Below are 15,268 nucleotides of genomic sequence, written 5' to 3'. Positions count from 1 at the left end.
TTTCATTAATTTAGTCAGCGCTGACAAGTTGTCAGTCTCTGACGATTTAAGCAAAATCCTTGGTTTTGATTGGCTGAGATGCTCTGGTCACTGACTGTCACTATGGATATTGTCAGTTACTGACAACTTGTCAGCGCTGACTAAATTGATGAAACACCCCCCTGATTCATCATACAGTAGTGCTCTGCAGCAGAACTTCTCGGAGCGTGAAAAGAACTAAAGTTTTTCGGCCACTCACCATTCCGGAAGCTGGTGTCCTTGAGGTATTCCATCACAACGGTCATCAGCGAGTCCAGTTTCCCTCCCGTCTCGGACAGTCTCATATTCTCATCATCCTCTTCAATGCCAACATCATCTTTCTTTTCATTGTCTTCATCCTTCAGGAAGGGGAATGGAACGGTTCTCTCTTTTTAGACTCATAAAGAATGGGTAAATTATAATCTTCTTATTGGCAACATTGAGTTTTACTGCACATCTTTGTTAGAGTAAGATTGGATGGGACTGGTTCAATTTTTTAAACTCTACACAAATCAGAAGGGAATTTACAAGAAATGACAAATTTCTGAGAGGGAATCAGGATCTAATATCTTCTAAAATGTGTTGCCAATTTACAGATGAAAATCCTGCAACAAAAACAAATAATTACAAGTATATGTGAACATCAAAGGGTCATATGAAAGATAATTTTTTTGAAATTTGTTCTTTGGAACACTAACAATGAAAAGTAGAAAACTATAATGAAAAGTTGAAAATCAAACCACATAAAATGTAATCTCTAGGACTTGCTGGACTAAGGAAATTGTTATACATTGCTGGGGCTGAAATTGAAGGAAAAAAAATTCACTTTGCTGAGAGAGCTGTGTAATAATGATCAAATGCATGAAGACACAATCAAGCATGGACAATAATTCTGAAAATCAAGCTCTCACTAGTAAGATATATTAAAAACAAATCTTTAGAACATAGCATTGTTAAACAATGCTATTAAAGTCATTGTCATTCTTAGGGATAGATGAGTTAAAGAAGGGGTGCTAGATACCTGTGACATCGACTCAGGTAAAAAAAGGAAAAATTTAATTCTACAGCTGGTTACCATGGCAAACTGGGTGGCCTCCGAGGCATCACCATCTTGGTCCTGGTCCTTTGGTTCCCAGATGTCATCCTTTGGTAAGCTCACCTGTTTGTTTTTAAATGGAAGTATGCAGTATGCAAGTTTTAGTAACCAGAACATGCAACAGAGATAATAACATCAATCAAGAACATAGTAACATAGATGGTGAAAACAGCAAAGTGTCATAAAACACAGAAGTAGAAGTTAATTAAGTTTACATTTAATACTTCATAATCGATCCCTTCTCTCGGAAAATGTAAAAGACATTTTTACTTTGACCTGTGATATTTTTGATGGCTCTGTCCTACCCTCTACAGAACATTCTTCAGTATATTTGACATGTTATCACTGGATTCTTTTATCAGATCATCTGAGCAATAAGCAAAATAAGGGCCCACATAGATAAAACACCAGTGTACATGTATATGAATGCCATCCTGTACTCAAAATAGCTCCCCCCCCCCCCCAAAAAAAAAGAAGGCATCAGCAATTCCAATTTGCCACCCCATCCCATGAAGAAAGGTAAGAATGTATCAATTTCACTCACTCCTTACAAAATCATTGAACAACATGCTACATCTGCTATGCCTGTTCTCATCAACGTCAACACATTGATCTTTCCCTAAAACAGGGCTCCACATTAACTTTTATTTTTGGTGGCCCAAAGGCAAACATCCGACCTTTTTTGGTGGCCCGATCAGACCACCAAATTCTTCATTTCTGAAATTTCGGTGGCCCGACGTGCGTTTTTGGTGGCCCCAGTTCACCGGGCCACCGTTAGTATCGAGCCCTGCCTAAAACACACACACTTTCACTCACTCAAAATACAAAAAGAAAAAAAAAACCCAGCTACATAAATATGTTAATATCATCATCACAAATGTCAAATAAGACCAAAAGAAAAAAAAAGGGGGGGGGGAGGAGGTATCATCAAGTCAAAGATGGGAGGAAAACTCACATCAATCTCCAGGAGGCGATGGACGACAATCTCCAGGATACTGCAGCAGAGCTCCGGCTGGTACCTGCTGAGCTGGAGCAGGTTCCTCACGTACCATTCCTGAGAGCAACCACAGGGCATACATTGATTAATCCAAAAAGGTCTAGAAAACAAATTTCTGTGGATTGGTACTAAATCTCTCTATCATGATTTCTAATGTTCATTTGATTGTGTTCCAAACAGTAGAGTAATTTGCCAACTTTTAATAACTTTCCTTCTCATTTTGTGCAGACGTAATGGATGTAACCAGTTCCATCACACTCTCTCTGATATAAGATACTGTACAAGTGGAAATTTTTGCGGAGTTGAAATTATTGCGCATTTCGCGCAACTACGTAGAAACCAGCACGAAAATAAAAGCATGTGAATATTTATGCTTGCTATATGTTCCAGTAGTTCGTGTCTTGATTCTGAGGAATTTAAAACATGTGAAACTCATTTTACTTGGCCAAGCGTGAAAAATCACTCGAGCAAAAATATTCACTTTTTCAATACAGAATACAATAAAAGTTGGAGTTGCCAATTTAAAGGACAAGTTCACCTTCATAGACATGTGGGTTGAGTGAATGCAGCAATATTAGTAGCTCACATCAGTGAGAGTTTGAGGAAAATCAGACAATCCGTTCAAAAGTTATGAATTTTTAAAGTTTCTGCTCAGTCAAGGCTGGATGAGGAGACTACTATAGCTTGTGAGGCCACATGTGAACAACGATATAAAGAAAAGATAAAGAAAAGTCAACATATTTCCACTTTTTTCGCGTAACAAAAGAACACTTGACTTCTCTCTTTCAGAAGGCAGGGGGAATAATATTACCCATAACATATGTCAGTAACAAGTCAAAGAATGTGCACTTTATTCAAAAAGTGAAATTTTGTGAAATTCTTTTTACTTTCTTTATATTGTTGTACGCATATGACATCATACACTGTAGTAGTCTTCTCATCCAGCAGTGACTGCGCAGATACTTTAAAAATTCATAACTTTTGAACGGATTGTCCGATTTTCCCCAAACTTTCACTGATGTGGTCTACTAATATTGCTGCATTCACTCAATCCACATGTCTATGAAGGTGAACTTGTCCTTTAGTAAAATGGTTATACTTTCTGCAGCAAATTCCACTATGACTCAGTGGCCTAAGCATGCTCACTCAATTATCTCTCATTGGGTCTACGAATGATCAAGAGTCAATGCACAGATCTGGCCACACAACGAATCTGGTGGAAACTTACCTGAATGTACCCCGAATGCCTCGCAAGCGGGAACTGCTCGGAAAGCACAGACAGGAGATATTTTGGAAGTCTGAAAATGTAGAAACAAAGTCATTGCAGAATAGAGGCCTTAGGGTCAGTGCTACAAATCACAGGCATTAATCTCAAAGGCACTGTTCTCTTGGTCATGTCAATTATAGCACTCCATTCAATCAATATGGCACTGCAAACAACTTGGAACTACTAGTAGTCATCTAATCTCACTGTCACAGATATACTGATAATTCCTTTTGCAGACTGGGTCTACACATATAAATCATCAAAAAAGGAAGTAGTGATATGTGTGATGATTAGATTATTCAGGCAAACAGCACTAAATTTTTAAACTGTGAAAGTGAAATATATTAATCCAAATCGCTTGTACTGTCTCTGAGAAAGCAAAGAATTCCTTAAGGAGCATCTTATTCCATTTAAGTGAGACTAATATTTCATTTGCTATCTGAGGAAAACAAAACATGAACTGATTATCTGCCTTTCATCATTCAATTCAAACTCATTTTCTCTTGTCCTATACGTCTAGGTGACAACATACTCACAGGGGAACGATCTTCTGCAATTCCTGCAGAGTCTCGTGAACGAAGCTGAATTTCTCCAACTGTGCCCGGTGGTGTGAAGAATCCTCGCTCGCTCCAGTGTCAGCAGCTGCCAAAACATAAAGGATGGAGGAGAAACGGATGAATGAAGTTGCAAAGGAAACCAGGGTCCCATTGCATAACAAATGAGATAAAAAAATATGTAAAAACACTTAGTCATAAGTCTCTGAATATTCAATTCTGATTGGTTGACACCTGACTGATGTTTGATTTTCTGACTTGTGTTTGATAGCATCTTTTTAAACAGGGAAAGACACTTATGGAAGCATACAAAGAAACAAGAGGATACTTTTGGATTGAACATTAGGAAGCGTCTCTCATGTCAGCATACCAATGATTTAGAGAACTTTGATGCACAGTGGAAAAGATTTTTGAATTTCAAACTCATATTTTCCTTAAAAATAGTATACAATGCACATTTTATACTAAGCATGCTTGATTAAAGGTAAAAAAAAAAAAAGATCATTGTAAAAACACATTTTCTACCTTCGATAAAGAAAAAACATACTAAATATGGTAAGAAAAAGAAACATACCAGTCGATGGATCTGTCTCTGGGGCAAAGTGTCGAACTAGAGTGGTCAGTACTCTGGTCAGGTAGATGGGCTGTGCAGAGACCAGGTTAACAAGGAGAGCCTGGTATTGACCTTTGACCTCTCCACCATAGCTGAACCAATTGACACGCTGTGTGGAAGGGATTGTACGGGAATTAGTACCACGCATTTGACATCATCAAAAAATGAATATGTTGCATCAATGTGTGACTGTCCTACTGACTGTATTTATACTGAAACAGGTGCTCAGTAGTGACCACTGTAGCTTGTCAAACTTCATATGATCATCAAATTCATTCACTTGTTCATGGGATGTCCTTCATTGATATTGTTGTTGTTTTTTTTTTTTAAATAACATAATCAGACAGAAATAATCACAAAAGTTTTTCAAGCAATTCACAAATTATTCCACTCCATGATTCTACTTGATTCATGCATGAATACAACATACTCTCACAAAAACACACATACACTCACAACTGATTGACTAGGACGACATTTGGTCTAATCTGGTCAATAAAAATAAGAACAGCTGTATGTGCTTAAGTAGGTTTGAAATGTTTCAAAATGTTGATTACATGATGTCGAAACTGGACATCTGCATTGCTTCTTTTATGTATTTGGAGCAACTTCAATTGCTTCACAAGAAAAGTTTTTGGCAGGTAAGAAAATGCTCAAAAGCTATTAATATAATTCTCTTTAGAGCAAAAACCTATTCCTACACGCATGTGAAAGTTTGGGGGAATTCTGTAAGATTACAGACTTGATTACCGACACAAAAACTTGGATTTGACATGGTCAGATTTACAGTTGAAAAAGAGAAGCAGACAACCCCAAGACACTTTATCCATATCATTGGGCAAGAAGTCATATACTGCCCAATAGACACTGGCAACTGAGTGTTGGGGCAACAGGAAAGCAATTTTTTAGTTGTTTTTTTTTTTTCTTCTTTAATTTCAGATTGGGTTGAGCATTACAAAGTTCAGTAAATTGCAGTGACAAATTCTAAAATATGAAGCAACAAAGTGTACTGTATACAATGCGTGATGCCTTGTTATTTGTTCGTCTTTTAGAAAGAAGATGTCTTATTCAATCTCACTTTTAGGTATGACTTGTGTGGGACAGAGATGTCTGACAGTCAGGGGTAATGTCTGGGTAATTACCCTGGCTGGCTAGGGCAGAATTTGGCAAAAGTTATCGCAACAACATGCGAGCAACATTTTAAAGAGACCATTTAAACAGGCAGGGTAAAGAAAGATTACCCGAACGGTACCCGGACATTGTTGCCATGGTAACACTACTTTGAAAGGCTCTGTTAAAACAGGCCTGAAGAAGAGAGTGTTGGGTAGGAAACAGAAATGAGAGGTTGGGCAGAGATGTTGGTGTCCTCACCAGAATGGCCCTGACGAGGGCTTCGTGTTCATTGACGAGCAGAGACACGCAACCCTGGAACTGCTTCAACCAGTACAATAACTCTGGCCCCTGAAGAGAGAGAGGGAGAAAGCAAGGAAAAAAAAAAAAAAAAAAGAGAAGGGAGGAAGAGACATAAATGGTCACCTCAAGAGCAAAATGTCTCAATCTTTGGTGAATAAAAAGGAGAACTTGTCCTCAGCCCACCTCACTTTCACAAGTACTAAAGACAACCAAAAAAATTATACAATTACAATTCACTTCAAATGAAGTATCGTTTCAACAGCCACTAATACCCTTGCCCAAATAAACAATACTTACGGGGAGTATTTTCAGGGTCTTGGAGAGATCATTTCTTTGTTGTTGTTGTTTTTCTTTTTTCAAGGCAGAAGTAACCTCATTCCCTTCCCATAAAAGGGGACACCCTCTTTTGAAATGCACTCCAGATGGTCAAAGGAACTGGAGAAAAATGTGTTCAACTTTATGTCCACCTACCAAAGCTGGGTCTAGCAGTGAGGTAACAGCCCATTCCCCCACCCCCATGTCTTCTTATAGGCCATTTCTGCAATGTATCGCAAATCATGGATATTTCTATCCCTGCATTCTTGTAAGGAAGCATTTCATTCACCTGGTCCCTCCACTTTAGCTTACTAGGGAGGAATTCAGTTAATTTTTGCTAGGGAGGGCAAGCCTACAGCAAGCTTTGTGGTTGTTCAGGGTAACTTTTGTGAACAAAGCATGCATATAATTTTAATACATCATCGAAATGGTCTGCTTACTTGGAATTCACATTTTCCAGTAACTTTGTTCATTCATTATGTGTGTGAGTACCATAATGGCCAGAAATCAAAAGTCCAGACAAGTCATGAGTTTAGAATGCTCATATGAACCCTCTTCTCCCTGAAACCATAATGATGCCAATGAAATGATGAATAAAACCTCAAAAACGGGTTCTTTTAACTCACTTTGATGAAGGTGCTGGGTAACCTCTCTAGGAGCTTCTGGTAAGATGATGAGTGTCCCTGGGCAGACAGTGAAAAAATAAAAAAGTAATAAAAGAGTTACTGCATTACTTGTGCTAACATCCCATTCCACATAATGGAGACCCTTGAGAGACCACTGAGAGACCCAAAAGTGGCAAGATCTCTCAGCTGTCTCCAAGACCAGATAAAAAATAATGTCTTTGCGGAATGGCTTTTTAAACCCATGAAAGATCATTAAAAGACCAAAAGGTAATATTCCAGCAAATTTCTCAGAGATCTCTGTGGGTCCATACAATACAGATTGTCAAATGTTCACCGAGATACCAGAAAGACTATTGAGAGATCACTGAAAGATCACCTGAAATACTCTTGAGATCTTCAAGAGATCAATCAAGATCTCTGAGAGACTACATAGTCTTTCAATGGTCCTTAAATGATCTTTCCACAATCTTTCAGTGACCTTCCCCTAAACACATGGCACTTCTGCAGAGACTGTCAAAAGATAATCAAAAGACAAGTACCATGTAAGACTATTGAGTGCTCATTGAGACATTGCTGAACGACAGCTGAAAGACCATTCAATTGAAAGACCACTGAAAAACTATTTTGAACCGTTTCAACAATTTTTCGAGACCATGAAATTTAATGAAAGATCACTGAGGAATCATGAAGCACCTCAAAGATCATTAAAAGTTTACTGAAAGATCATTGAGAAATCTGCTAATTTTTAAGGTATTTCAGTGGTCTTTCAGAGGTCTTGCCCCTATGTTGAATGGGGTATAAAAGTCCTCAGTACAGAATTATGTTAATTAGATTTATTACACTAAAGTGAAATAAAGTTGTCTTAGATTAGAGAGTAGATGCTTCTTCACACATTTTACTCAACAAATACAAGTTTGTTTCTGTACTCTCAACCTTCAGTCTTTCTACAAGAGTATATTCACTTTATAAGGCTAAAGGCTTGGAGTTCAATAGACAGAAAAGACCTATATCAATATTTTAGTGTATCACATCAGCACCTTAAAAGCAGGCTATTTTTCTTCACATAACAACAGAAAGAAAACTAATATAATTATTAGTATTGACACCAACATTGACATGACAATGTAACTAAATGTTTCATAAAGCCTTTTCTGTAAATATTGAGTATACTCATGAAATACAGCAATTTTTACAGACTGTGTTTCCTTGAATACCCAGCAAATATAATAAAATATGCAATTATACAATTGATTCATATCATTCAATTGAGAGTCTATTCACAGTTCTTTTCTCTGCATGCTGATAGGTTATACACAACTTACTTTTAAGTGTACCAATGGTTGTGCAGCTACACATTTTAGTCCTACCAATAACTGCATCATAAAAAACTGAGCTCTCTCAAATTTTCAGTGATTAAATTTACATTCATACCTTCTTGTAACTCGCGAATACATCCTCGATGGTTTTCTCTGTCAATTTGAGTGACTTCTTTGGCGTCTTTCCCTTCTCCATTTTCCTGCAAAACTGAGAGAAAAGATAGGATATGATATCGCTCTAAGTCTAAAGAATTCCTCCAAGTCATGAGAAATTTCATTTAATTTACCAAAGCAATCGGACATACATGTAGCACCACCACTCAAACAAAATTAAGTGACATTGAAATCCATCTGAATCCCTTTAGTCAGAGAGGCTGAATTCCCTTTCCTCGAGTCTTAATCGTGTTAATGGCGCCCATTTTGGAAAAAAGACACATGATGTATGACGGGCTGAGGGACATATTTTCTTGAGCAAAGAGAGGGGGATGGGGTCAGTGGGGCACTTCATTTCTAGCTACAAAGCAGTAAAACTAGATCTAGAAAGAACAGTGTCAGTGATTTGGCTCATCAGTAGTCGCATGCATCTGGTCTGCGTCCCAATTCGAATGATTTGATATGACCCGGGTTTGATTCCAGAGACAAGCTGTGCAATGTTATGTGTACGATTCTCTATACAGTGTAGGTAAATAGGTCTAAATTTATATATGATTTTCCACTTTTACAGTCAAACACTCAGTCATTGCTCCAGCTGGATCTCATCATACTTTGTATGCACTTAATGCAGCATGGATAGATCTAACTTGCGACTGCGATATCCAGCTCCAGCCATTCAATTGCCCAGCCATCTTCTCAGATGGAAAATAAACGCACAAACAAACAAAGTAGAACTGATCTCAGTCATGATCACCATTCAGATAAGATTCTGCACATTCTGTAATTCTGGGCACGTGAAATACAAAGATCAACACACTGTCATGGATCTGAACATTTCGGACTAACATTAATAAGCGTCACTCGTTACTGACGTTAGACATGTCGAGTGACAAGGCCTGTTTTCTGTTGCGTTTCTCTTGAATATATTATAAAGATGCCTTATAAAGTTAACAATCATCACTTGGAAAGTCAGTTATAGCTTGGAATACAGAACAGCAACTGACATGCTTTTTACCTTCGGATAACAGCTGCCACAAACAACTCCACAGTCACTCGCTCCCACGTATTCTTACGCTGTGTTGTGCACTGGATGTGCATGTGCATCGTGATATGCGGCAAGTTCCGAGAGCACGTTGTAAGCAGTCACGTTCGAGTAAACCATAGATTCGGCCATAGCAAAGTCGCCCAACTATATTCCACTTCGGAACGTAATATCATCGTTGATTATTTCGTGTTTTATCAACAAACCCAAATACAAATACATTGCAAACATAATTACACGGGGGTGTCGATCCGTTTTCAAACACAGTGTGTGTGTGTGTGGGGGGGGGGGGGGGGGAGCAAAACTTATTTTCAGACCTGAAATTCAGCGATCTGGTGCACACTTTTGGTGATTTTTTTTTTTTTTTTTTGGGGGGGGGGATTTCTCCTATCAAAAAAGTAAGAAAAATAAACATTCACAGATATGGGACTAAATCACGATATTTCAGCTCCTGTTCCATGCGTGCTACATCACTGTGTAGACACACACACACACACACACACACACACACACACACACACACACACACACACACACACACACACATACACAGCACACACACACGACGGAGCTTTTGCATTTTTTTTTTAAAGAATTGAATAAGAACAATCTTGTGCACGTATTTGTCGCCTTGATATTCAGAAAATTGTCATCCCCCAAAGTGTGCCAAGTCTATAGTGAATATAGGAACCGAGCGGGGAAGGGTAAATTAAAAGACGATTAGGGAACCTTTGAATTTATCTGAATTAAACTGACAGATCTGGTGCACACTTTTTGATTCTGAAATTTGTCAATCTCCAAAGTATACATGTATGGAAAGAGATCTAAACGGGGGAGGGTGTGGGAGGAGATATCCCCTCCCACGCGAGGGGGAGATTTTGCATTTTCAGAACTGAAATTCAGCAATCTGCATGGTGCACACTTTGAGTGAAATATCTGAGCAATTTTCTGTCAAAAATGCAAGAAAATTTTCCACTGATGATCTCGGAAATTATGTATTATCTAATTTTGTTATATTTGATGTATTTTTCATCGAGAATATGAAAAATGAAATTGAAATTATATTATGGGGTGCCAAATTATATTGCCCCTTCCCCTCCCCCCCCCCACATTTTCGTTGGGGGGGGGGGGGGAGGCAACCGCTTCCCCCCTCCGGATCGACACCCCTGGTATTAGGAGAAAATTACCAGTATAATTGTATACCAAACAGACGAAAGACTAGACAATGGAAGTTAATCGACACCAAAGACTGATGATAACTGACTTGTGATATCAATAATTATTTGAAAAATGATTTCATTATTGTGTGATGATACATCAAGTTTTCGGAAAGACAAATATGTAAAGGATCTTCCCACACACACAAAACAAAAACACTATAAAGAAGAAAGAAGTGAATATAGTTTGCCATCACCTGGTTTTTTTTTTTCTTGATCAAATGATAAATCCTCAACCAGCCACATATCACTTTGAATTTTAACTTTGACTTTGACTCAATTTACCAGAGTGTGCATTTTTTGTTGGAAAAAAAAATTGTGAGCACATCAACAGAAGATAATCATAATACAAGTGCGATGTATCATTCTTATCTGAACATACAAATTTATGCACCATGAATTAGATACAAAAAGTAGTCTTATTATCATCATTGTTTTCATTAGCCTATAAATCGCCCTTCTATTTATTAGTCTGATAAGAAAGAAGTAATATAACTGACCGCCATCTTTGGTCGGAGCTTGAGCTGCTGACCCAAACCAAATGTAAAAATATGCAACAAATGCCAATAGGCCTAATGTTTACTGTAATTTGGAAAAGAATATGGATGCTGTCACTACACGTATTTTTTATGTGTATTTGTGTGCGTCTGTGTAGGCCTATGTGTTTGCGTGTGTGTAATAGCAAAGATCTTTGGTAATAGCATGCTCTAAATGTCAGCCATGGAAACATACTATGCTATCAATATGCCATAGCATACTGTTATAAACAATGATAATATTATGAAAAAAACAATTATGAAAATCACCCATGCATAAACCACCAAAGCAACAGAACTATACTCCACCCCCGTGTAATGAAATAAAACAAAACAGCACAATGGGAATACGAGTAATATTCCAGGGTGTCGAAACAACCAATGATGGCGTCGAGTATTATGGGGCGAGCTGTAAGTTAGACGAGGCTCATCCAAAAAGTTCTAACGTAACACACACAAAAAAACACAAACAAGAACAGCCACAAGACCCCTCACAAGATCAGACCGACCAAAAGTATTTCGCAACGATTTGAAATTAATAACACGCATAATGTGGGCCTGAATTTGTTTTTTCGCAGCGAGGCGGACCACCTCCCTGCTGTAATCATACTAAAAATATACTTTCATCAGAATCGGCACATAGGCCTATTCGCTGAGGCCCCCTTATCAACAACGCAACATATGAGGAAATATGCTTATTAACTCATCTATATAATTTTCTTTGACACATTGAAATAGTGTTATGCTAAGAAATTCTCTCTCCCTCTCCCCTCTCTCTTTGCTGTTTTTTTTTCTTTCTGTTTCACGAAAGTATATTGTGCACAAACTCGCTCTCACACAGCGACAGCGCAACAATATTTTAGAGTCTAAATACATCGCATAATCATTTAGATTACAGTATACTCCTAACATGAATAGTGAAGAAAACGGTAGATAAATAGCTAGATAGATTGATGAATGAATTGTTCAAAATGCATATAAGCAAGTTTAAGTAGGTAGGCCCCCTAAATGCAGGGATCGATAGATGACTGAACAAATTAAAGTTCCTGTTTACCTTTGGGAGCAATGATTTTTACAATTTTCAAGATATCTCTTTTGATGCATATGTGTATAGGTCAGTTGTATCACAAAACATCCTACCATATAAACATTCCGCAATAACACCTGAATTAATATTAAGAGATATCACTGTTTTTCTCAATAAATTATAACTGTAGATGGTTTAGTCTGGAAACATTTTTGTTATAACTATTGTTCACAATTTGCGTATTTAACAGTATACTTAACATCGATTGTACGGATTCAAATTTTTACAGTGGTTGTTTGTATCCCTAAGTTACATTTTATTAAAGCACTAATGCTGGGTTTTGTTTCATCTGCAAAAGTTTAATGGTAAATTATGCCTTTAATGAATTTAGATCACAATATCGAACGGACGACTAATGTACGAATAAAAACAAGTGCTAAGAATTCCAAGATGTGTAGCAACGGGTGTTGGCAAATGGCCGGTGATAAGTATTTTATAAGATCTTGCATTTGTGAGTTCCTTTGGTTCTCTATGTGTAGGCCCCTTGATGATAATTAAGTTGTATTCATCGGCATTAAGAATCCTGTTTCATGGTCAAGGTATATTTTAGCATGTTGAGGAGGAGAGGTGTCGGCTGCTGATAAATTTACAAAAATAGGCTACAGGCCTATACAATAATGGGTTCGCTGAGCAATATTTTGATGTTACATGCAGTTGAGCCTTAATGAGGTTAATGATTCTCACCCGTTTGCGTATGACTTGTGCATGGTTGCTTGGTATTGATGTTTCTGTTTGATGAGTTTATTTCTTTATGTAATGGAAACTGCGAATTCCCGCCTTTATGTGCAATACTATATTGAACATTATATGGTGCTGCATGTATGCTTGTTTGTTTTGTTTCGTTTTGTTTTTTATTTTAATTTTCACATCACAACTTGAAAGTCATGATGAAGAGGAGCTGCACTTTATTTTTAGCCAAAAAACACACAACCATGATCATGATGGTTATAGAAAAATATAGCATTCAACAACAGCCTTATTTCATGTCCGATTGTAAATGTTTTGTGACTGTGTTGTTTGAATAATTCTGTTTGTAAAATCTATATAGGACCTATACTTGAGCATATCACGGCATGGAGTGGATTTTTTTCTTGAGAAAATTTGGAATGAAAGAAGTTGCGACTTTAGCATCCGTGTATAGAAAATTCAAATGAGCCACGGAAAGACACAGCTTTACAAAGACTGATGACAAAAATTACGGCACTGAATTTCTTATTGTATGCATTGTGCACGTCTGTTTTTGTTCTGTTTTTTTTATTTCAGCTTGAACTATTACAATGTATGATATCTGCAATTCAACTCTATAATATGCAAGTTGAATATTCTTCAACATAATAATGTTAAAAACTGTTTGAATCATGTTTTGTTCTTAATCAGCTTATCGAATAATCTTCTGTTTTTGTCAAAATAGCGTTACTGGGCTCTTGTATTCAAGGCAGACTGAGTGTTCGGCAATCGCTTTGTGATGAATGAGCTGCCGATAGCGGACTCCATGCTTCCTCTCCATCCCTTCTTTAATTCTCCCTCTATAAAATGTGCATTCCAGATGTTTCGTGTTATTTTGTCCTATACAATTATATCTGAGTCTTTGTTTCCTTCATCGTTGTGTGTGTGTGTGTGTGTGTGTGTGTGTGTGTGTGTGTGTGTGTGTGTGTGTATTTCTGTGTGCTCCCATTATCACAGGCATATTTTTTCCTTTACAATGTACTTCATTTAATTTATCGAGTGGCTCACGTGTTTATACAAGCTTGTCGTTTAAAATAAATACTGATAGTTTACATTATGTACTTGGTTATTTTTCTTTTCCGATTTCAAATATAATACAGTACAGTATAAATATTCACGTACAGTCGTATATTTTATATGACATTGACTTTTTGTCATAATTGTATTTAAAAGAAGTTACGTGATATTAAAATGAAATTTTAATTGAAGTTGTATAAGAGTTGACTTTTGATTAAGGTGCGAGAAAATAATATATCAGACAAAGAGAATGGTGGAAGTGTCATCAACATTGTACCTAGAATAAGAATTTTAATATGGCTAATATTAAGTTTCAAATGTTTTCACGAAGTAATGGGATTGCACGGTCGCATCACATTGGGCCATTCGGCTGGGTGAGGATGTCATGACTGTACCTAATAATAAAGTCTTCCACTGACCTAAGCACAATTAAGACTTCAGAGTCTTCGCCTCATTTCTTTTCTACTTTTTGGCACTAAATAAAAGTAAAAACAAAAGTACATCCATTGCAAGTAATGTCGTTGTTCCATTCCAAAGACCCGGATTCGATTCCCGGCGGAGACCAATATTTTTCAACTCTTGCGCTTTTCAGAAAAGGAGGAACAGTAAGAGGAATAATGATGTCAAAGCTACGCACCGATTTCTCCATCCTTTCTCATATCTAATATATATCATAATGTTTGCATATACACGAATTGGACATTTGCGAAATGGAATTATTCCTTTTCAAATTGTCGTGCAGGGTTGCAACAAAATTAGGGTCTATATTGAGTGACTGTTGAGTGAGGTTACTTGAAAACTTATATATGAACTTCTTATGTTATGTCTAATTCTAATCAAACCTATTATGTTTGTTTAATCTCATTGTATTCATGAAAGTCAACATGCAAATGGAGTTTAGAATCGCACTTAATTGTTAATTTACCTTTTTTGTTATTGTTGGTTTTTTTTTTTTTCTGATGAGAAAGTCATATAAAATCACTGCCCTTTGTGGGGAATGAACAATGAAGCACCCCTTCTGAGCTTGTTTTCACCAAAAACCAACATCGGCAAAAATGACGACTAAAAATAATAGGTTCGGCTTTTATTGTTGGGCTTTTCCTGACAAGACGGCTTGCCCAATGAGGGGACTTACAGTTTACCCATAGTCTCTATTTTCGTCAAATGATGTCACTATATTTTCTGTGCAGCTGCAGTGCGAGAGTTTAATGTTGTACTCACCACCACCAATGATGGCGCACTAGCAGTGACAGTGTTGCAATTCTTTCCGGGTCA

At 37.3% G+C, this 15,268-nt stretch overlaps 1 protein-coding gene and 1 long non-coding RNA gene across 2 annotated transcripts in view; both read right to left on the bottom strand.

Annotated features, from left to right (window-relative positions):
• The window catches only part of LOC140232193 (RNA polymerase I-specific transcription initiation factor RRN3-like), a 30,400-nt gene extending 23,923 nt beyond the window's left edge, over positions 1-6,477 (bottom strand). Inside the window, exons 1-8 of the mRNA XM_072312331.1 lie at positions 6,430-6,477; positions 5,917-6,006; positions 4,507-4,654; positions 3,915-4,020; positions 3,340-3,409; positions 2,070-2,168; positions 1,094-1,177; positions 239-377 (exon numbers count right to left, since the gene is read on the bottom strand). Of these exons, the coding sequence (XP_072168432.1) occupies positions 239-377; positions 1,094-1,177; positions 2,070-2,168; positions 3,340-3,409; positions 3,915-4,020; positions 4,507-4,654; positions 5,917-6,006; positions 6,430-6,477 (784 nt within the window). The remainder of the gene's footprint in view (positions 1-238; positions 378-1,093; positions 1,178-2,069; positions 2,169-3,339; positions 3,410-3,914; positions 4,021-4,506; positions 4,655-5,916; positions 6,007-6,429) is intronic.
• Positions 6,478-6,898: 421 nt separating this feature from the next.
• LOC140231861 (uncharacterized) lies at positions 6,899-9,434 on the bottom strand. Its single transcript, XR_011901457.1, has 3 exons — positions 9,384-9,434; positions 8,331-8,423; positions 6,899-6,956 (listed from the first exon to the last, which is right to left on the bottom strand). It is a non-coding gene; the product is annotated as an uncharacterized lncRNA (long non-coding RNA).
• Between the last annotated feature and the right edge of the window lie 5,834 nt (positions 9,435-15,268).

Source organism: Diadema setosum, chromosome 8, assembly GCF_964275005.1.
Source record: "Diadema setosum chromosome 8, eeDiaSeto1, whole genome shotgun sequence".
Taxonomy (NCBI): Eukaryota; Metazoa; Echinodermata; class Echinoidea; order Diadematoida; family Diadematidae; genus Diadema; species Diadema setosum.
This window is presented reverse-complemented; position numbering and strand designations above follow the sequence as displayed.